General features: G+C 41.6%; 1 protein-coding gene across 1 annotated transcript; it reads right to left on the bottom strand.

The window, feature by feature from the left end:
* Nucleotides 1-17,856: 17,856 nt before the first annotated feature.
* Dusp6 (dual specificity phosphatase 6) lies at nucleotides 17,857-22,327 on the bottom strand. Its single transcript, XM_046419360.2, has 3 exons — nucleotides 21,450-22,327; nucleotides 20,389-20,826; nucleotides 17,857-19,342 (listed from the first exon to the last, which is right to left on the bottom strand). Exons 1-3 carry the CDS (start codon nucleotides 21,847-21,849, stop codon nucleotides 19,035-19,037), a joined length of 1,146 nt encoding a protein of 381 aa, XP_046275316.1. The 5' UTR covers nucleotides 21,850-22,327; the 3' UTR covers nucleotides 17,857-19,034.
* Between the last annotated feature and the right edge of the window lie 306 nt (nucleotides 22,328-22,633).

The raw sequence follows: 22,633 nt of genomic DNA, 5'->3' as shown, positions 1-22,633 counted from the left end.
CTCTTTATCTCACAGGTTTCTCTGTGTAATAAACTGGGATCATAAACGTAAACATCTTTTTGCAAAGCTGAAACGTTAAAGAACAGCTAGGAAATCGTCTTTGTCTTGCTAATTAAGAAAACAGTGGGATCAAGAGGGGGGGTCTGGTTGGAGGGGCCAGAGGACTGTTGGGCCATTGAGCTAAGGCTGGTATTTAGAGAGAAAGGAATGAAAGAAGCAATGCAGAACAGCAGATGTGGGTCCTTGTTGATCTCTTGCTGGGTGACCCCCATACATCTCCCATTTGACATGAATGTCACTGAGCCCAATTAGAATTAGCCTTTCACATAACATTCAAATTCCTGGACTTCCGAGGACAGCCATATAAGGCAGGAACAGACAGGGCAGATAAGAGGAGAGGAATGAAGAGGCAAAAGGTTACAGAAAAAAATGGAGGTTCTTACATTCCCTCACACAAAGGACGAGATGTTTCAGCAAATCCTGTAACTTTGGAAAAGAATTAACTAAAGAATATTTATTTAAGTGGCAGGCTGTCCCCTTTCCTAGCATTTCATATGTGTGATGGGGCTTTTTTCTTCTTCTTCATCATCATCATTATCATCATCATCATCATTATTTTACTTCCAGACTGTATTTTTATGTGTTTTGGTTCTTGCTTTGCCTTCTATTGATTTGTTTAATTTTTTATTTCCTTTTGCTACGCTATGCATGCAGACTAACATATACCGAGCACAAAAGCCACTTCATGCCCCCAACTTAGCCTACCTTGACATAGATCAGATCTCTGCAAGTCAGCCCTCTCGCCTCCACAAGAATATATTTTTAAAATTCATTTTCATGCTCACAATGCCCCTGCAAAGATGGTAAGGCATAGAAAAATCACATTGTGCATGATTTCAAGCCAGGGAACATTTCTGGAGGCACCCTGAGATGCTTTAAAATGAACTGTTTTGGTATTTTCAGACCTCCAGATTACTTAAGCAGAACATTTTAAAAATAAAAATAAAAATGGTTTGACGTGTACCAACGAAGGGAGGTAGAAAAGACTGTCAAAAGTGGGCAGCCTGACAGCGCTCCTGACAAGGGAACCCCTGCACTCTATTTTTAAACCAATCTGTGTAATTTAGGAGAGAAGTCACCCTGTCTCCTGATAAAGCCTTCGGGGGCGGTTGGAGGATAAGTTTGCGGTACTGGAAATGGCAGTGACACCCACGCTGAACAGGCTGAGCTGCAAGATTCTGTCTTTTCACCGAATAAAAAGAAGGAAAAGAAAAAGTGTATATTTCCTGAGAAAATGCACAGAAAAATGGAAGCAGTCTCCCAAAGAACAAACACAGAAGCCCACAAAGCTTCTGAAATTGATATAAAAACCACCTTCTTGGTTTTGCTAACAAGGAAAAGATATGTGTGACATGCAGCTTGATAGTATGTAGAAAAATTGGTAGTGGGCATAGATATGGTTGTTTCACATAATCCCATTGATAGAGAAAGAGCAAATGAGACAGAATTTGAACAGAGCCTTTGAACTACCCCTCAGGGGAATAGTGAAAGATGGAGGCTCATCTCTGCAGGGAGGATACAAGACAATGCGGCACAAGCATCGTAGAGTCCTACCTTCCAACTTTTTAGTTGCCTGTGTCCTCTGAATCCTTTAAACTCTCAAAGCCATAGTTCTCCTTGTGTACAAAATGCAGTTTACAGTCGGGCACAGTGGCACACACCTGCAATCCCAGCAACTTGGGGGGGCTGAGGCAGGATGACTGCAAGTTCAAAGCCAGCCTCAGCAACTTAGCAGGGCCCTAAGCAACTTAGACCCTGTATCAAAATAAAAAATAAAAAGGGCTGGGAGTGTGGCTCAGTGGCTAAGCACCCCTGGGTTCAATGCCCAGTACCAAAAATAAATTAATAAGTTAAAAATATATAAGTAATGTATAAAGTTGAATTGATGATATTGTACCTTCAAGGGCTGTTGTTAGGATTAAATAATAACAGAGAGTAGATGACATTTACTAAATCCACAGCAAAGGGCATGCCCTGGGCACCTGCCAGACCTCCACTTAGTTGAAAATGTACTTAGAATCAGGAACCAAAAGGGGCATTTCATTTATTCTTCTTAACAATCAAAAATGGCCCAGTTGCCAGGTGTGGTGGCCTGTAATCCTAGCAGCTCCGGAGGCTGAAGCAGAAGGATCATGAGTTCAAAGCCAGCCTGAACAAAAAGCAAGGCGCTAAGCAATGCAGTGAGACCCTGTCTCTAAATAAAATACAAAAAACGGCTGGGGATGTGGCTCAGTGGTCGAGTGGCCCTGAATTCAATCCCTGATATCCAAAAAAAAAAAAGTCCAGTTGCCTCCTTCCTAGACTAACTTATGATCCTGGCTTAAAATTTGACTAAGACCAGTCATAACCTTCCCCTCAACACCCACCACAAATACACACATAAACATACACATGTGCACACACACACACAGACACACTCTCTCCCCAAGGCCCAGCCAAGAGCACACATTGTTCCAGAGCCAAGCCCTGGGTGACCGACCCTGACATGGGCCCCTAAGGGCAATTGTTTGACTGAATGGAGCCTCTTATTAAATATTAATTTCTGTCAAACCAGATTATGTATGAATACAGTCTCATTGTGATCACTACTGTGATTTCTGGAAACAAACATAAGCCCTACTGTTGCCAAAAGCAAAGGGCAGTTTAGGACAGCTCTGAGTCTTGATCTCTGAACATAGTCCCAGGTTTGAGGCTCACAAAGGCACTTGTCCCCTAGTGAGTGAGGTCTGTCCCACGCTCCACCTGCTGCTCCTGCCTGTCCCATATGCTGTCCATGGCATATTCTTGGAGATCAGAAGCATGCTCCTCAGTGCAGACAGATCTAGCATCAGAGAGCACTGCCATTTCAGACAGGGTGTGCTTGCCCTTTGAGAGCTTAAGCTTCCCCATTTTCTTAAAGAGAATGATAACACCACTGCCTGACTTACAGGGCTGATGTGAGGGAGTAAATGAGATAATATATGTAATGCCTCTTGAATATACAAAGCAAGTGCTCAATAAACACCCATCCTATCTCCTACCACTGCCCATCCTGGACACTTTTTGCCCTTGGCAATATTTCTTTTAAATTTAAGGTATTAAACCTAAGTGTGCTGGTATGGGGTAGGGAGTTCATTTTCTTGAAGGGAGTAAGTTGAAGAAGAAAAACTTCATGGGATGCAGCTAAAGCAGTGTCTAAAGGGAAAATCATAGCTTCAAACACATGTGGGGGAAGAGAGAGAGACTAAAGTTAAGGATCCAAGTTTCCTACATTAGAAGGTAGAAAAAGCCAAGCACAGTGTCATGTCACATGCCTGTAATCCCAGCAACTCAGAAGGTGGCAGGAAGATTGTAAATTCATAAATTTGAGTACAGGTTGCACAACTTAGTGAGATCTTATCTCAAAATAAAAAATAAAAAGGATTGAGGATGTAGATCAGTGGTAAAGCACCCCTGAGTTCAATCTCCAGTACTGAAAAAAAAAAAAAGGAAAAGGAAAAGGAAAGAAAAATAAAGAAAGAAATAAACAGATTTATGCAGTTGGAAAGAAGGAGACATCACTGTTATCTGGACTGAGGTGCAATTCAGTGGTAGAATGCTTTCCTACAATGAGTTTCTCCCAAGGCCCTGAGTTCAATCCCCAACACCACAAAAATATTAAATAAAATAAAATAGGAGCTTAAAAAAAAAAGAAAAGTAAATCCAAAATAAATTGAAGAAGGAAACATTCAAATAAAAGCAGAAATCAAAGAAATGGTAACAAACTAAAAATCAACATAATAAAAAGCTTGGATAAAGATTCTCAACGTGCCCTTCTTTCCACAAAGTTTTGTAATTCTAAGTACATTAAGGACATCAAATTCCCAAAGGCTTTCTTCTTATCTCTGGGTGACTCATATTTAGCAAATATTCATTTATTTGCACGTTTCACCTAAGCAAAACCTTACGCAAGACATGTTCGTTTATACCCTCAGAGCATAAGCAAGTATACGTTTCCTATCTAATGAAATGTAGTGACCTGGACCCTTTTAAACATTCACTTTATAAATAAATTTATTGAGTCTGCAAAGTCCATGACACTGTGCTTTATATATGTATTTCATAAATATGCACAACGTTGCTATTTGTTCATGTACTCAACCAATAATTACTGAGCATATGGTATACACTAGGCATCCTTCTAGGTTACAGGTTAACAACAATATACTTATAAGACAGGGATTATCATTTCTATTTTAGAGTTGAAGAAATTGAGATTCTGAGAAGTTAAGTAACTAGTTCAGCATCCGAGAGCAAAGAGTTGAGCAAAGATTTTTCAACCCATGCCAAAGCCTAGTTTTTAACCACTACACTACATGAAAAGATTATGCCACAAAGATGAAGGGAGACAGTTGAACCAATATTTATAATAGAAAGTGAGGTATATACAATAGTAATAAAGACTATTTGTCACCAGACCATGTTTAAAAAAAAAAAAAAAATCAACTCCTAAATCTGCTTGGAGAATTCAGAAAGCTTCCCAAGAGAAGTGGCATTTGAGCTAAGACTTGAAGGAAACAGAGACATTTGCTAAGAAGGCATTGCATTTAGGCTGCAAAATGTCCCTGGGGAGGTTACTATTAGGGCTCTTTCAATAGAAGAGAAGACTGGGGTCAAGAGAGATGAGAGGACTTGCCCAGGAGCTGACAGTTACTCTGTGGCACACACCAGGATCTGTGCTGAGCTCTTCATGGCCTTTGACTGCATGACAAACCTGAGGCTTGGAAATATCTACCACCAACACTACTGCCCCTGGGTCTTGCCTAGGTTTGGGCAATAGTTTATGCATTAGCAGTGAAGCTGGGGTGTACACGCACTGCAGCCTTACTCCCAAGCCCAAGTAGCTTCCATTACAGTTTTCTAATTTACCAGTGCAAAGTTTGGGGTTCTGAAGAGGAGAGCGACTTTAGGAAAGCAACGGAGAAAATTCATTTGTTTAGGCACATATGGAGAACCTCTCTGTTCCAACCAAAGTAACTATAGGGATACTTAATATAAAATAATAAACCCTAAACATGCTGATTTTCTCTTCAAATTAAAGATTAGACTCCAAAAATTTTAAATGAAAATCCTCTTTTCCCTAAACTCATTCCCTCCCACCCTCTCCCCTCAAGGGATTTACTCACTTTCCTTAAACTAAGCCAATGACTGGCCTCACCCTAGTTTCCCTTGGATGGCATGATTTTGAGGCTTCCAGAGCTTCCCCTGTCCTACTGTGACCTGCTGATGACCCGTGAGTTCCACCCACTTCAGTTAAGGCCTCTCCAAGCCTCAAATCAGTGGGATTCTTTAGGGTTCCTTCAAACCTTATTCATTTAGTGATCCCACCCACTTCCTTTCTTGTTTCTCTGGCCCAATGGGCTACAGCCCACCTCTCCTCCCCATTCAAGCAGGCTCTTGGGGGTGGGAGGGGTCAATGGTGATTTATTTATTTACAGTTCTCTTTATGTTTTGTTTGGTTTCCTTTTATTTGTTTTTGTTTTTTCTCATGGTGAAGTAAGAAGCCAGATTTTGTTTTCTTTCTATAACTACAGCTCAGTGTCATTGAGGAATGCTTCCGAATCCTTTTGACTTCTCTTCCTAGATTAGCCTTTGTTTTTAGTTTTAATTATAGGCCTGGCCGCAACAGAGAATCCTTAGGTTGAAGAATTCATTTTGAAAAGCAGAATCAATACAAGAATCATAACCCACTTGAGTCAAATGTATGAAAGATGATATGTCATGAGCTTTGTAATGTTTCGAACAACCAATAAAAAAAAAAGTAAAAGAAAAAAAAAGAATCATACTACTGCATTAGCATTTCTAAGATACAACGCCAACAAACTAAGTAAAAAGAAAGTTTTTAAAATTTATTTTATTATTAATTTTTTTAGAAAGAAGAGGAACAAAAGAAAAGAATGTTTAAGTCAGCTGGCTCAAGCACACATCTTTCCTAACTGCCCTTGGAAGAATAAGAGAAAAGCTTTTGGTAAGATTAACCACCAGGAGAAAAACAAAACAAAACAAAACCACAATTCTCAAAGACGACCTTGAAAACGCAAAGGGTATTTGGCAGAAAGGAAGTAAAGTGCACAGAAAAAAAAAATTGTGGTTGTGCAAAGAATTCTACAAACTTAATCAACTACAAGGAATGTATTTAATGAATTTTGTGATGATGGAGAAACAGGATTCAGCTCCACATCTTCCATTCCTCAAAGAACATGCCATGCAGGGCTGCACGTTAGTGGCTATCAACCAGGAAATATTTAGTAAACAGAATCTGTACTCCATTTATTCTGGGTTTACTTTAAGAAGCCACTTATCTCTTTTAGAAGGACTTCCCTTGCCAATCACCTTTTGGAAAAGGCCTGCAAGAGACACTCCCTGAGGACGTGCAGAATCCTAGGTCAACAGCATGTGAGGCAGAAATAAACAATTAACAATCTGCAGCTCTGGATCTTCCCTTTTCCTTCCAAAGACAATCACTCTTTTCAGAACAACTGAAGCACATACGCAGGTACGCAGGCACCGACGTGGGTCTACACACACACAGCAATGGTCCCTTTGGTATATTCTTTGAAACGTGACCAAACATACATTCTTTTCCACGGATGATTTATGCCTAGAACACCCAAAATACTACTCTTTAGAACACCAGAGAGTAGAAGGAAAAAAAAAAAAAACCTAAACAGCTTTGTCACAATCACTTTGAAAGTAGAAAGGCCTTCAAAATTCTAATTGTTCAACATTCTTATTTTGCAAAAATAATGGAGCCTAAGGCCGGGTATCAATTTATTCTGAAGAATATATATTCCCCCCAGAAATTTGAGTCTAGATTTAATAACTCCTTCTGTGATTTCTTTTTTATTTTTATTTTATTTTTTTTAGTTGTAGATGGACACAATACTTTTATTCTATTTATTTATTTATTTCTATGTGGTGCTAAGGATCGAACCCAGCACCTCACATGCTAGGCGAGTGCTCTACTGCTGAGCCACAACCCCAACCCCCTTCTGTGATTTCTTGTAGTGGAAATATCAAAGGGCTCTGACATCAGACCAGCCTGGGTTCAAATCTCAGCTTCACTATTTACCACTTTGGCAATGTGAGGCAAATTTATCTCTCAGCCTCCATTTTGCCATCAGTGAAAGGGATGTCTCCCTGAAGGGGATTGAAAATACACTACTGGGAATGAGGAGTTTTTTGCTGACCTTCTCTGATCTGCTTCAAAGCATAGTTCCCCCATGAGTATCCAAATGTCCAGCTGGAGATGTAGCTTAGTGGTAGCTTAGCATATATGAGGCCCTGGGTTTAATTCCCAGTAGTTTGAAAAAAAAAAAAAGAAGGTCAAATGTCATAAATCTCCTCTCAGAAATTTCGTAACCAAGAAAGTGTGACTCTTAACACCAGAGAGTAGAAGGAAAAGAAATAACCTAAACAGCTTTGTCACAAGACTGTCATCTGTTCTCCCAAGTGCCCATTTATCTTTCTTCAAAGTCATTTATTTTCCCATGACTAGCCTTCTCCCTCTCTCCCTCACCTATCAGACCTAAATTCTAAACACTTCCTTGAGTCATATTTTTCCGTGAATTTCCACATACATATGCGAACAAAACCTTTTTTTCTTGCTAATTTGTCTTTTGTCAGATTAATTTGTAGGCCCCTCAAACTGGACCCAAGAGAGTAGAGGAAAGGATTTTCCTCTTCAACAGAGTTCATGTATTATTTACTTATAGTAATCAAGGCACTGTTGTAGACACCCTGAGTGTATTAATTCATTTAATTCTGTGACTTTTTATTATCTCTGTTTTAGAAGTAAAGAAACTGAGGCATAGAGAGGTTAACTTGCTCAATGTCAGACAGTGAGGAAGTGGTAGAGCCCAGATTTGAACCTAACAGTGTAGCTTCAGAGCCCTTGCACTAAATCATTACATGAGAGCAATTCTGCCTCACTTGAGCATTCCAAAGGTTAGATGAGATAATCTGCATGCAGCATCCATCCTGGCACAAAGGAAGGGCTCTACAAACAGATTTCATTTTAACTATTAGAAAATCATCCATCAATTGCGGTTGATGAACTAGTATATTTCTCATCTCTGATCTAGGGATTAGGGTAAAGCCAGGAATCTAATCTATGAACAACATAACTAATTTGTGTTTTAATTAGCTGCATCTTAATAATCAGTGTGGAAAGTATTGGAGTTCAAGAAAAAAATGCAAGGATAAGAGACCCAAAGTTTCTCTTAAGGACTATTATCAGAAAGACTATTGTCAGAAGAGTCCAGCATCACATCAACATTCCAGTGATTAAAAAGCCATTGGTTTTGAGCCTGGCCCAGTGGCACACATCTGTAATCCCAGCCACTCTGGAGACTGAGACAGGAGGATAGAGAGTTCAAAGCCAACCTCGGCAATTGTGAGGCACTAAGCAACTCAGTGAGCTCCTGTATCTAAATAAAATACAAAATAGGGCTAGGGATGTGACTCAGTGGTTGGATGCCCCTGAGTTCAATCCCCAGTAACCCCCCCCAAACCAAAAAAAGGGCATGAGTTTGGTTTTTATTTTCCCATAGAACATTAAGATTGGTCTCCACCTTGATATAACCTGGACATATACCACAAACTCCCCAGACTCTAAATCTTATGATGACAAATTCAGGTCCCAGGCCACCCTCATCCAAATCCTAGGGAATTGAGAAGCTTTTAAGATGAGCATCCCCCATATATATGCAAGAGAGCACCAAGCAAATGCTGAGAACCTCGGCCTTAGAGTAGACCTGAGAATAGAAACCAGCTTCATCATAAGGTTCCTGGGGAAACTTCAGCAAGTTGCTTAATTTAAACTCTCTAAATTTCTATTTTCATCTGAAAGATGAAGACTTAATATTCCTATGAAACCTACCGCTGAGGGTAGTTGAGCCATCTTGCATATGCAAGGATGTATGTTCTTTAGCAAACTCAAATTTTGCTTTGCAATTTATCAATCTCTTGCAGGGAGTCTTCCATGATTTTTTTCCCTTCCCCAAAACAGAGGGGAAATTCCCCTGATCCTCTGAATTTGTGCAAAACTTTTTCTGAATGCTTTATGGAAATAGTTAACATGATTTTCAATGTGTCACTCAAAGTACCAAACAATTTACGCGGATTTTCCCATTTAATCCCAAGAACAACATTTTGAGATAAATACTGCTATTATCTCCACGTTCTAACAGATGAGAAGAAGAAAAAACTTAACAAGATTAAACAACTGGTCTAAGGTTGCACCAGTAAATACAAATGAAATTAATGTTTGAATCTGAATCTAGAACCTGCGTTCTTAATTTTATGCTACTGGTTATTCTACATCATATAATGATTTGTGTCTGTTGTTTTCATATCAAGGACAAAGGATCAAGACTTGCATTGAATTTATCTTTTAAAGCTCCCAGAATATTCTCTGAATACGATGGGTTACATATTATTGAACTAATGAACAGTTCATTATATGGCATATTTCCACTTCCTGAAGCCTCATTATTCATATTTGCAGTGTTCTAAGTGCGTTATTATCAATTATCTCACTGTATCCTCAGGATTCCATCAACTGTTATTATTCCCATTGCATAGAAGAGAAAACCAAGGCTCAGAGAGACTAAGTAACTTGTTCATGGTCAAACACAAGTGATGGATCTGAGTTCACATCTGGGAATATTAAACCCACTGACCCAGCTTGTCACCATCACCTGATCATCACTCCAGAGCTGAGAATAAGATCTGACTTGAGATGGCCTCAGCAAACCACAGACATATTTCCCCCTGCGGCCACCCTCCCCCCCACCAATCTCTCTCTCTCATTGTTCTCATTGTGTGATCTGTTTGTTGGTTGCAGTGCTGGAAAATCAAACCCAGGACCTCACACATGCTAGGCAAGAGCTCTACCACTGAGCCACACCCTTAGCCCAGTGTCTTTCTTTTGAAAACCCTTTAATTCAAATTGTTTTTGTCAAGGAATGATAAGGTCCTTAAAAATATTAAACTTGGATAGAGATCTGTGTCAATTCTGAATTTCTTTATAAGAAGGGTTTGAGAAGAGCACTCTTATTGGAATTGGAGACGAAGGATAAGGATTTTGAAATTATCATAAAGCTCTATTTTCATAGAAAGCACTTTTTTTGTTTGTTTGTTTGTTGTTTTTTTAAATCAAGTCCTAGCACTGTAGTACTATTATGGTATGTGGATGAGTATTTTTTAATTTTTTTTTCATTGTCAATGGACCTTTATTTTATTTATATGCAGTGGTAAGAATCGAACCCAGTGCCTCACACATCCTAGGCAAGCGCTGTACCACTGAGCTAAAACCCCAACCCCTAAATGGGTACTTATTTTAAGGGCAGATTGATAGTATAATCACTCTCCTCCTTAAGAATATATTAAAAATTGTGTATTCAGCTAGGTGTAGTGGCACAGTTGCACACCTCAGGAGATTGAGGAAGGAGGATGGCAAGTTTAAGGCCAGTCTCAATAACTTAGTGAGACTCAACAAATTAATATGAACCTGTCTTAAAATGAAAATATAAAAAGTACTGGGGATTCAGCTCAGTCATAAAGCATCCCTGGCTTCAATCCCAAGCACCAAAAATAAATAAATCATTAGATAAATAAATAGTGTATTTAATGGATCCATACATAGAGCAGTCTTGCTTACAAATTTCCAAAAACAATTTAAACATCAGTAAAGTGAAACTTCAAATTTGCAGAGGACACTAGGTTTTCTGGCACTTAAAACACGAACCTGACAAAAATAAACATCAGTGGAGTCACTTGTACGGTCATGGCTACAGTCGTGGCTGCAGAAGAGAGCCCACCTTGCACTGGGGGAACAGAGGCCTCCAAGTGCAGACGTGATCCAGGAAAGGATGATGGCATCATTGTAGACCATTCCCTGAAGAGGTCGGCCCAATGTATTGTGGCAGTCACAAAAGCAAGCATCATCAGGAAGGATGTTAAAAACAAAATAGAAAGTACAATCTTAGGCGTGTTCGCACACACGCACACACATACACTCACAAACACCAGAATTCATCTGTTCCAGAAATATAGCATATAGTTCCAGTCACTGAACCTCAAAAATACCACAATGAAACTAGAAGCTGTCCAGAGACACTTAAAATGACTAATATTTGAAAAGAAACTAACGAGATTTTTAAAAAGGTTTACCCTGGAAAGACAAAATATGAGCAGTGGGCCAGAGTCTCTAAGATCACAAGGGGCACTGGGACAGTCTATGGAGCTTGTAACACCAAGTACTAGCGAAGACACAGAAGCCTTGGTGAAATTAAAATCAATTGCTTATAGGAAAATCCATGTTTTCAAGCATTATTCTAAATGTCAAATAATAAAATAGAATAAAGTCTATACTTGTTAAGTCCATCATAGCATATGGTATAGATACATCAAATTTACATGCTCAACCTTTCGATGTCTGTGTTATGAGAGATATTTAGCAAGATCCATTTTATTATTCTTTGTGAATACTGAGAGGTGAGATGCTAGAATAAATTAACTACTGATTTGATATACATAGCAGAGCTGGTAATTCCCAAAATGGACAATCAAAAGAATCACCAAGGGATCTTTTACAAAAAAAAAAAAAAACAGATTCCTAGGCCTCATTTCCAATCATCTGATTCAGTAAGTCTGTAGCTTAGCAACCCCAACAGAAAGTCATTTTCATAGGTAAATTCAGACTGCGATATGATCAGCTGAACTTCAATCATGTCCCACCCCCAAACTAATAGTAACATCAGAAAATTAGGCACTTTGGGGCCTGACCAGGGTCTTATATGATTCCCTATAGTGGGAATAGAGTTTTCTCCAGAAAAGAAAGTTATTGAGTCAATAACTTGGAGGAAAAAATCTCAAACATAACATTTTCTCCATCAAAATATTTTTTTTAATGAAAAATTCTTTTATGGGCCAATCTAATAAATGTTTTGATGGCATTGCTCTATTGTTAACACAAAAATAGATGAAAAAATAAAATTAAAATAATATTGACAGAGGTTGTTGAAAATAATGCTTTCAAGATGGGACCATAAGACCAATACAGAAAATCTTCTTTTTATTTATCTCATTAAGACCTACTACTTTTTTTTTTTTTTTTTGGCAGTTCTAGGAATTGAACCCAGGGGCACTCTATTACTGAGCTACACCCCCAGCACCACCACCCACTACCATCCTTTTTTTTAGACAGGGTCTCAGGAAGTTCCCCAGACTCAGCCTTGACTGGGATTACAGGCCTGCACCACTGTGCCTAGCCTCATTATTTCTTCTTCTCCTTCTCCTCCTTCCCCTCCCCTCTGCCTTCCTCCTCCTCCCCCTTCTCCTTCTCCTTTGTACTAGGGATTGAACCCAGGGACATTTAACCATTGTACCACATTGCCAACCCTTTTTTTTTTTATTTTTTTGAGACTGGATCTCACTAAATTGCTTAGTTCTTGATAAATTGCTAAAGTTGGCTTTAAAATTGCAACCCTACCTGCCTCAGACTCCTAAGCCACTGGTATTGCACCACTGTGCCCAGCACTGCTGCTTCTTACAGTCCTACATTCAAACATATTCCGTGCAAGATATAACAGACTGTATTTTCCAACTATGACTGCAATAATATTTTCTATTCCAACTGCTTTCAGAGTCTTGTCTTTCCTCTGTTGAAAGTGTATTTTTAAGTCCTCTCTTCTTTTTTTTTTTTTTTTTTGAATTTTTCAACGTTTATTTTTCAGTTCTCGGCGGACACAACATCTTTGTTGGTATGTGGTGCTGAGGCTCGAACCCGGGACGCACGCATGCCAGGAGAGCGCGCTACCGCCTGAGCCACATCCCCAGCCCCTAAGTCCTCTCTTCTTAAACTTCAGTACAGCAGAAGTGACCTTCTAAGCCCAGGTCATAAAAGTCAATATGATTTCCACCTGGCACCCTCACTGGGATAGCATCCATGGGATCCAGCCACGGTAATCTGAGGAAATTTAGACCACATGGAGAAGAACCAAAGTCTTGGGCACCAGCCCTGCTGAGCTCCAGTGACCAGCCAGCAGCAGTTTGCCAGTGAAGTGTGGGAGGGATCTTAGAAGTGGGTCCTCTGGCCTGAAGTTGAACTGCCCCAGATGATACTACACTGAACAGAGATGGGCCTTCTCTAGGAGTCCTGATTTCTTTGCTTTTTCTCCTGTTAGTGTTTGTAATAGAACTTAAACTGCACCTAATAAAAAACAATAATATAGAATGTAACTAGCTGGTAGATCTCTTGTTTAGCATGCACATGGCCTTGGGTTCAGTTCTGAAGACCACACACACACACACACACACACACAAAGAGTTAATGTAACAAATTCTTAAATGTTCTTCAAAAGCAGGTAGGGGGTAATTCTAGTGAAGGAGTAAATTTTTCCTTTCCTTTTTGTGTCTTTTAAAATATAATTATCAAATAATGTACTATTATTCATTTTTCCTGTGTGTCTGAGTTCATTTTTTGGAGAAATGCTGGTTCAAAACTTTCCTAATACATCATTGATAGGAGATATATATATGCACACATATATCATATATATGAGATATATATATATATATATATATGTATATGTATATATGCGTATATACATATACAGATAGATAGTTGGTTTTGGCACTGGGAATTGAACTCAGAGGTCCCTGAGCCACACCCCAGTCTTTTAGATTTTTTATTTTGAAACAGGGTTTTGCTAAATTATGAAGGCCTCCCTAGTTGTTGAGGCTGACCTTGAAATTGAGATCCTCCTGCCTTATCCTTCCCAGTCTCTGGGATTACAGGTGTGTACCACCAATCCCAGCAATAAAAAGCAATGGATATGCACACTTTCTTCAATGGTATTTTCCACAGTAGAGAAGTGGATGAGTTCAACGGCATACATGTGGGCTATTAATCCTTTCTCACATAAATATACAAATTCAGAGTCTAAAATGTTATTTGGATGGTTGAGGCAAAGAAGGACATACAGAACATGTCCTTCTGGATCCCTCTTTGATTTGGGGCACTGTCAGATAGATTGAGTAGCTATATCTAGAAATACAACATGACCCCCACCTTTGAGGGATCCTGTTGAAGTCTTTAGCTGCCCTTTATTTTCACCTTGTTTCTTTGATCCAGTGCAACACACATCAAGGCCTGGATAAATATTTGTGAACTGCTTGAACTTTGTTCTGTGCCCTTCAATCCTCTTAGGAAATCAATTTACTAACTTTAAAGAAGTTTGAAGATTCATTCACCAAAACTGGCTGCTCCAAGCCAATTGCAAAATAAGTAATGAGGACATAGGGGAGCAAGGGCATTTGAAAGCTTTGCAGGGTCTTTTGGGAAACAATTATGGCCATGTGGGGAATTGTATGTAAACTTATACCTAAAATAATCCTTGTGAAGCAGTTTAACACTGAAGACTGACCTTCTAAGGAGGACTTTTCAAGGATTTTGTCTTATAGGTAGCTACCATATGATCTGCCCTCCATGTGTCTTCCCAATTCCACTCTGTCTACTCTCACCTCCCCAGCCCACCGCCCACCTTCCCTTGTCCATCTCCCTCTCCCACATTTCTTCTGGAGGGATCAGAGTATGGAGGTGAGCTCCTTTGGGGAGTCTTTCTTATGTAATCTTGAAAAGGCAGTGTGAGCAAGAGTCAGAGCTAGGCCCTGTATCTGCTTGCCAGGTTAGAGATCCTTAGGGAAATCTGTTTTGAAATGTGCGTACTACCGTTAGTAGCTCCAAAATGGGCAACTTCTCTGTGGAGAGGAAGGATAGAATCTTCCAGATGAACTAACACCTGGCACACCAGGATGGAGCCTTTTCATGATTTGACTGTCGAATTTAGGTTTGACAGGTCATATAACTCTGCTTCCTTCACTTCCTCATCTGTAAAATAGGGGATACCACTTCCTAGCCAACATCACGGGACTTTATAAAGAGGAGCAAATACAGATGACAAGCAGTTTGCCACAGAAAGAACTAATGGTTCAAAGTTCAGTCCCCAACAGTGGTAGACAGTGAACAGACATGCCTTCCCTAACAGTGTCCCATGTGGGTGGGCTTTAAGCATTAGCCTTTCTCTGCTCCGTTTCCACTTTGGAAAATAGGGATTAACATTAGGGCCTCTCTCACAGAGCTGTTTTGAGGATCAAATGAGATGCTAGTGTCTACAAAGTACAATATCTGGTACCCATAGTAAATATTTGCTTCACTTACTCTGCACCTCGTTTTATTATTTAGTGTCACCAATCCATGATCAGAAGGTTAGAATTATAAGAGAATCCTAGAATGAGAAATAAACATTTCCCTATTTTACAGAAAAGAAAGAAAAAAAACCTCAATGAGGCGGGGTGCCTTGCCCAGACCTACCTGATTCATTAGTAAGAAAGCAGATCAAGCCAAAACTCCATTTTCATTCCTTTGAAGACTGTGTTGGTATTTTTATCCCCAGATAACCCTTCCTCATTCCAATTTTAACCCAAAGATCAGTTCATGCCATTAATTACTGCTTGCCCTAAGTTTCCTGCATCCCCCACAAACCTGCAGATAATGTTCTCTCCCCAAGGGCCCTCCAGTCCCTTACAGAAGACCAAGAAAGGTAGAGCCTTCTGAGACCTGTGGAAGCCTCTAATGGGGACAGCAGGTGAGGAGGGAGGCAGTGCAGCTGCAGCTGCTAGCAAAGGTTGCCCTAGTAACCGAGCCGAGCGGGGCTCCATTCAGGAAGCCAGCCCAACTCTAAGATGCAAAATGATCTTCTTCATGCAGCTCCTGCAGCACAAAAGAGCCAGAGGAGCACTGGTATGACTGGGAGAAAGGGAGGCGCACACAGGGCGAGGTGGGGGTCCATGCTGTCAGTTACAACCTACCACCTTTCAGAGAAGAAAAGGAAGAAAGGAGAATAGCTCTTTGAATCTTCTGGCCTATGTGAACCATAAAAACCACCCATTAACACGAGTCCTTTTGTGGGGAGAGAGGGAAACAGGCACCCCTCTGTTCACCAGCTTATGAAACAATATGCCAGGAGAGAGGGGAGAAACCCCAAACATTGCAACTTTATGAGAGCCCTAAATTCTCCTTGCTCCGGGCTCCTTTATTCAGACTGGTGACAAAGACCATTTGCTCCCAATTTATTGGAAACTTTTTTTTTTTTCCACAGCTTGAGCTGCTTAAATGCTGTGAGCTCCCTCTCCCCAAATTGCCCTCAGACACTTGCTGAATGGGCCAGGCTCAATTATGCTCCTCCACAGGTTCAGCTCACACTGTGACCCTGCATGGCTTCCTGCTATTCATATGTGTTACTTCCCCTTTGTGGTAATGGCTTGTGGCACTTGGCCAGAAAACATTATTAATTTCAGAAGTGGACTGACAAACAACAAACCCACGGTGAAACGAGAGGAAGTGCTGGGGAGGCCAGCTGTGGGCTTGAACCCAGAAGTAGGAACTCAATGTATGCAGGCAAGGAGGAAAGAGATGATAATCCACAAAGAGGAAATGCACTAAAATTATCCACAGCCCATATTTTCAAAAAAAAAGAAGAGAGAAAGAAATCAGAGAAAAGAAAGGAGAGAGAAAGCAACCAGCTACTTGAGCTGCAGCTGGACAGGAAATTGCTAACGCTGCTTGCAAATCCCTACTTTGAACAGGCAGTTTAGGGAATGCCAGGAGCGGAAACTGTTCAGAACTGGATTAACAGGAGCCAAGTTGAACTGCAAACCACTTCTCCTTTCTGTGCTCCTGCTGACTTGGGACACCCAAGTAAGAGACTGACTTGGTTATTTTTCCACAGTGTCTGTTCGCTTTTTATAGTTAGGTGCTTAAAAATCATGCTGGGCAGCTTGATGCAATTTGCTATAGAGTATGGGCCACTTGCCTCCTAACACATAGACTACTAAAAAGTTCAACTGACATGTCACATGTGCTCATGTTCTTCACTTCAGAGGAAGGAACTGAACTCATATTGAAAAAGCCCAAAATGTTATGTTCTCGTTGTTTTGATTCTATACATTCACCTTCACCTTTATTTTGGCTTGTGTAAGTTTTACAATCAGGGTGGGGAGACAAGTCAAGGACAATGACAGGATATTAAGTCTTTAGCTTGGAAAGAAACTATTCAAAATCACCTTTATCAAAGGTTCAATAGGGGATTCTGACCTACATTCTAAACCAGTTAAGCACAAAAGCACATTAAAACAAGGATGGCCAAGTTTCATCTCAAATGCCAATGTGCAATTCAAAGTCACATCCAGGCTCAGTGAGAAAACAGAATACACCACGTGCATATAAGGGAAAAAGTAAGATTCATCGTGCCTATGCTAGGATAACTTGTAGAATTGCCAGTTAGTAACAACAGTCTGGAAAAATGATTACCCATACATCTTCCTGACAATATGGATCAGACAGGTTATCATGTGGCTATTACCTTATTCTGGCACACCTTCTTATGGCTGTTCATGAATATTCAAATTGTATACCTCAGCAAGGTATATGCCATGACATCATTTTTCTTTGGGGGCAATAATATTTGAGATAATCCTAAATATATTCAATATAAAATGTAAACATGATATAGTCAATCCATTCTATGATGCCATTTTGATTTGAAGCAAAACATGAATTTCATAAACTGTACCTAAGAAACATTCTAGAAACAGCTTAAAAATAAAAACTTTCTCCAGCTATTCCTACAAGCCAATTAATTATCAGGCCCTATCAGGCCCTGGCTGAAAATTTTCTAAGTCACTCCATATGTAGATACAACTAGAAACACATTCAATAGCCAAAATAGTTATTTATTAATAATTTAAGGTTTTACATTCTTATAATAAATTCCAGCTCAAAACTTTACACCATGAACGTAATGGAGCAACTTAATTCTCCCTTCTTCACAATCAGATGCATTCCACCTTTTGAATGGGTACCCATGCTCTCACACACACTTCCAGTTTTATACAAATTAAAAAAAAAAAAAAAGGAAATAAACCAACCCAAAGTATTGCGTTTGAGGTGACACTCCCTGAAGAATTTTGTACAGAGGTAATAAACTGTTTAGCACAGCTGAACTTTAAAAAAAAAAGTGAGCCCATGATTTTGGTGTCTGTCCAAGATATCCCCTTTTAAGACAACACAAGCCAATATATTTACAAAGATAAGGCATAGTCAAACTACATTAAAGAAAAAAATCACAAGGAAAATATATGAAAGACTGAAGACTGCACCGTAACAAGGTCTTAGTGATAATGTCCATGAAAATGTCATCAGAATTGGTACAATAAAGTCAAGCATGCTGCAAATATACCCTTTGGATTAGAAAAGAGCAAAATGTTCCTTTTGTTTGTTTGTTTTAAGAAGTGGCATACTGCTCTTTCTCCCTTTGGATCATTTTAAACCCATCAAAGAAAAAAAAAATACAATCCAAACTAACATTCTGTGAAGTGATTTAAGATCAAATATTTACAATAATCAAATGAAGTATCAAATTTTTTCCCCCAAAACTGATACCACAAATACAGAGCTGAAATCTCTCTTTGGCTCCTCTATATGCAAAGTTGATTCAGTCTTCACTGAAGACAATATATAGTTAGTTCCAGATGCAAAAGGAAACAGCCATACAAGGCCCTAAAGAACACATGCTCCTAACCCTACCATTTGGTCCTACCCTATATACCTGGAAGTCCTCGGATTCCAGTCCCTGCATGGGTAGGCTGTACACATGGGTGCAGAGCAAACCTACTGCCTGTATTTAGACAGCGAGTCCTGTCCTTCCAAATAGAATGGACAAATCTCTCCTTTTGTAATAACCAATTCCACACTTGGTAACCTTGTCTAATACAGACAGCTGGTGACATTTTGACACCTGGGGCCACACACAAAGAAAGCAGCCCAGCTGACGCTGCCAAGAGAAACTGCAGAAGGAACAGACACATCTCAGCAAGATGTGTGGGGCCTTTCACGTGGATTGCAGGGAGTCCACTTGGTAGACATTCTGGTTGGAGGGGGTGGTAAAATAGAGCTGTTGTGCTGGAACCCGGTTGTCACAGGGGCTGCTGAGTCCCAGCGTCCTCTCGAAGTCTAGTAACTGACCCATGAAGTTGAAATTAGGAGAGATGTTGGATTTCTTCATCTTGACAATGTCATAAGCATCATTCATGGACAGATTGAGCTTCTGCATAAGGTAAGCCACAGTCACAGTGACTGAGCGGCTAATGCCAGCCAAGCAATGCACCAAGACGCCACAGTTTTTGCCCCGGGCTTCATCTGTGAACACAAAAAGAAAAGCAATATTTCAGTAGGCTGAACACCACCCTTTGTCAATGATGAGTCTAAAACCTGAATGTGGGGGGGGGGGGAATAAAACAATCGTGTGTGGCAGTTGAGCCCTGCAGGCAGCAGAAAATGTATTACTGAAATAAACATGTACACTGAACACAATTACATATTTCAGATATTTTCTGAAAAGAGAGCTTTTGTATTAAGTTTCTACCAACAAAAAACTCCTTAATGTGTGCATTCTTTGCCTCAGCATGTGAATACCAGAAACCCTGCAATATGTTCATGAATGCCTTTTATACAGACAAGCAGACTGCAAGGGTCTATTAAATTATTCCCCAACTGTTGTACAGCTAACAATGGAGGTATTCAGGCATTTTAAAAGAGAGAGGGAAGTCACAGGGGACAGCCCATTAGGAGGAACAGGATGTCGACATGGCCTGAAAATGAGTTCCTTTGTAATAGGAAATGCACTACAATGCCTGGAGATTCACTTCTCCCAGGCTTCCAGCCCACAGTTCTTCCTGCCGGGATCAGGTTACCCACACTGTCTCACTGTTACCCCATATCACAGTATCACTCAACTGAATAACATTTAGCATTCATAGGGCTTTCCAACAACTAACTGGTGTCCTAAAACAACTCCTAGGTCTTCTTTTTAAATTACAAAGCAACACATCTACAGTGAATATTTCTATCCAGTCTTTTCTACCCTCACTCTCAGTTAAAAGACGGTGGGCAAAATCTGTTGTCTGATTATGAACAGCCTCCCTGTTAAATGCCTGAATTGAAAGATTCAAGAAACATGAGCGTTTCAAAAGAGTGTTTCAGATGGATCTGAGGTCTGAAGACTTGTCAAAAGATACTTCTCTACTTAGCAAGTACTAAACCAGAATTAAGAACGCCCGAGGAATATTAGATACCTGCCTGGGACAAATTAGCAAATAGCCAAGAACAATTAACAGCTTAATTTCTATGAATGGCCACGAGTTTTGCATTTAAAAGTCAAAGCCAGGACAGTTAATTAGTCTCACCTATGAAAGAAATGGCCTCGGGGAAAAACTGGGACAAGTTTTGGCTCCAGTGATCCGAGATGGGGATTTGCTTGTATTTGAACTCTCCTGCGTTCTCAAAGAGATTGGGCAAATTGGGGGTGACATTCAAGATGTACTTGATGCCGAACTCCTCTAACACGTCCAAGTTGGTAGAGTCCTTGGCACAGCCCAAGTAAAGAAAGGGCAAGATCTCCACAGGGAAGGAAGGCTGGCTGTTGGACAGCGGGCTGCCATCCGAGTCCGTTGCACTATTAGGGTCTCGGTCCAGGTCAGATTCAATGTCCGAGGAAGAGTCGGAGCTGATCCGCAGGCCCCCAAGCCCCAGCACTGGCAACGGCGGCGAGCTGCTGCTACACGAGCCATCTAGATTGGTCTCGCAGTGCAGGGCGAACTCGGCTTGGAACTTACTGAAGCCACCTGCCAGAACGAGAAAAGCAATAGTGTAACCCGAGATGCTGTAGTAGTTTTCACAGCTTGTGAGAACCGCAGCTGGGTGCAGGAACCACCAGGAACACCCTACGAATCACCTACGTGCATAGTCAAATGTAAGAGAAGACATTTCAGTGTGGACCTTTGGGAATGAAAGGAAGGGTCCCGGTCGTCTCCCCGGAAAACCCTTATCTTTTTGAATCGGGAAACGCATAAAATGGCAACTTTTTCCGAATATTGAGAGGGCTGGCAGGGGCCAACATGCACTCCCAGGAACCTCTCTGGTCCTGCACATCTTAATTCAAAATGAAATGATAGAAAGCAGGGAAAGGTGGAGGAAGTTCCCGGTAAGAACATCCAGAAATCGTTAGAAAGAAAACACGGGTCCCTATGGCCGGAAACTGAAGTGCAGGCTGGCCGAGTTCTCCCGTGCGGAACGCGCGCGGTTCACAGCTCCTACTTTGCCGGTGGTGAGCCCTTGGCTGGGCAGTGCGACTCAAGCGCCAAACGGGCGAAGCAAAAGCATTCACCCGGTGCGCCCAGCCCACAAGCCGGTAGCCCCGCATCCCTGCCCTGCCCTGCCCCACGCGCTTAACCCCCGGGACGCGTACCTTCCAGGTAGAACGCCCGGCAGCCCTCGTCCTTGAGCTTCTTGAGCAGCAACCCGAGCACAGACTCGCCGCCCGTATTCTCGTTCCAATCGCTGCTATTCTCGTCGTAGAGCACCACCGTGTCGGTGCCGCACCGCCTGGTAAAGCGGTCCCGGTCCTCGCCGCGCGTGAAGAGCGCGCGCACCGGCAGGTTGCCCTTCTGCAGGCGCCGCAGCATGATGCCCGGGATGGCCACGTTGATGGCCGACTCGATGTGAGACGATTCGTACAGCTCCTGCGGCCGGCAGTCCATCAGCAGCAGCCGCTCGTTCCCCAGCTCCAGCTGCTCGTTCAGCCACGCTACTGTCTTGCTGATCGCCATTTCCGACGCGAAGGGCACGGGTCTGAGCGTATCTATCATGGGGGTCGAGCTGAGGGAGAGGGCGGGGTGCCTACCAGACGCCCCTCCGGGCTGGCATAGGCCGAGCGCGCTGAGCAAAGCCGCCGCTCTCGGAGCGGGGTTTAATTCAGCCTCACCTTTCCAAAACCGAGGCTAGCTAGCGGTTGGAGAAAGCGAGACTGAAGTGAAGCCCGCAGTCTCTGTAGCCGGCTGCAGCCGCTCGCTCTCGGAGTCAATGAATCTCTCTGAATGAAGCTGCCCAGACAGTTTTGTTCCTCCCCAGTGAATGAAATCCAATTAATTCGGACTCCTTGCTACTGAGAGAGGAGGGGAAAAGTCTAGAGGCTCCTAATCCCTCCCTAGAAGACTGTACCTCAAATCCACCCGGGCGTCTTTCTCCCAGGATTATTCAAGACTCGATTTGCTCACTGTCCCTAGGACTCAGTCCTCGCACACCCCCAGCGCGAGGCAGCTCCTCAATGGATACAAACAGCGAGCGTCTCAATGGATACATTCTCCCAGCCAGCCAATGAGCGCGCTGCGGAAGGGGCTGTTGCCGTGGGGACGGGCCGGCTGGAACAGGTTGTGTTGATGAATTGTTAATGAGTTTGTCATTCACAAAAACGGAAAGGAATTTCCGCTCCGGATAAGCCCCAGTGCAAACAAGCTGCAACAGCGGGCTCCGCGGGAGGAAGGAGAAAGAAGAGGAGGCGGCGGTGGAGGAGGAGCAGGGCACCTAAACCAGGGCACTTCAGTTGTCTCATGTTTCCTTCTGTTGAGAGTTCACACTTCGCGTCGGAACTTT

The sequence above is a fragment of the Marmota monax genome, unplaced genomic scaffold (genome assembly GCF_021218885.2).
Source record: "Marmota monax isolate L192 unplaced genomic scaffold, Marmota_monax_Labrador192_F-V1.1 WCK01_AAM20220418_F8-fsc00036, whole genome shotgun sequence".
Lineage (NCBI taxonomy): Eukaryota > Metazoa > Chordata > Mammalia > Rodentia > Sciuridae > Marmota > Marmota monax.
The sequence above is the reverse complement of the archived record's forward strand: the minus strand, read 5'-3'. Positions and strand labels throughout refer to the sequence as shown.

What these genes read in the sequence shown, in the direction of transcription:
- Dusp6 (XM_046419360.2), bottom strand. Translation starts at nt 21,849, where the DNA reads ATGATAGATACGCTCAGACCCGTGCCCTTCGCGTCGGAAATGGCGATC. An exon ending in CCGGGCGTTCTACCTGGAAG is followed by an intron (nt 20,827 to 21,449) that starts GTACGCGTCCCG and finishes TCGTTCTGGCAG; the next exon opens with GTGGCTTCAGTAAGTTCCAA. An exon ending in CGAGGCCATTTCTTTCATAG is followed by an intron (nt 19,343 to 20,388) that starts GTGAGACTAATT and finishes TTGTGTTCACAG; the next exon opens with ATGAAGCCCGGGGCAAAAAC.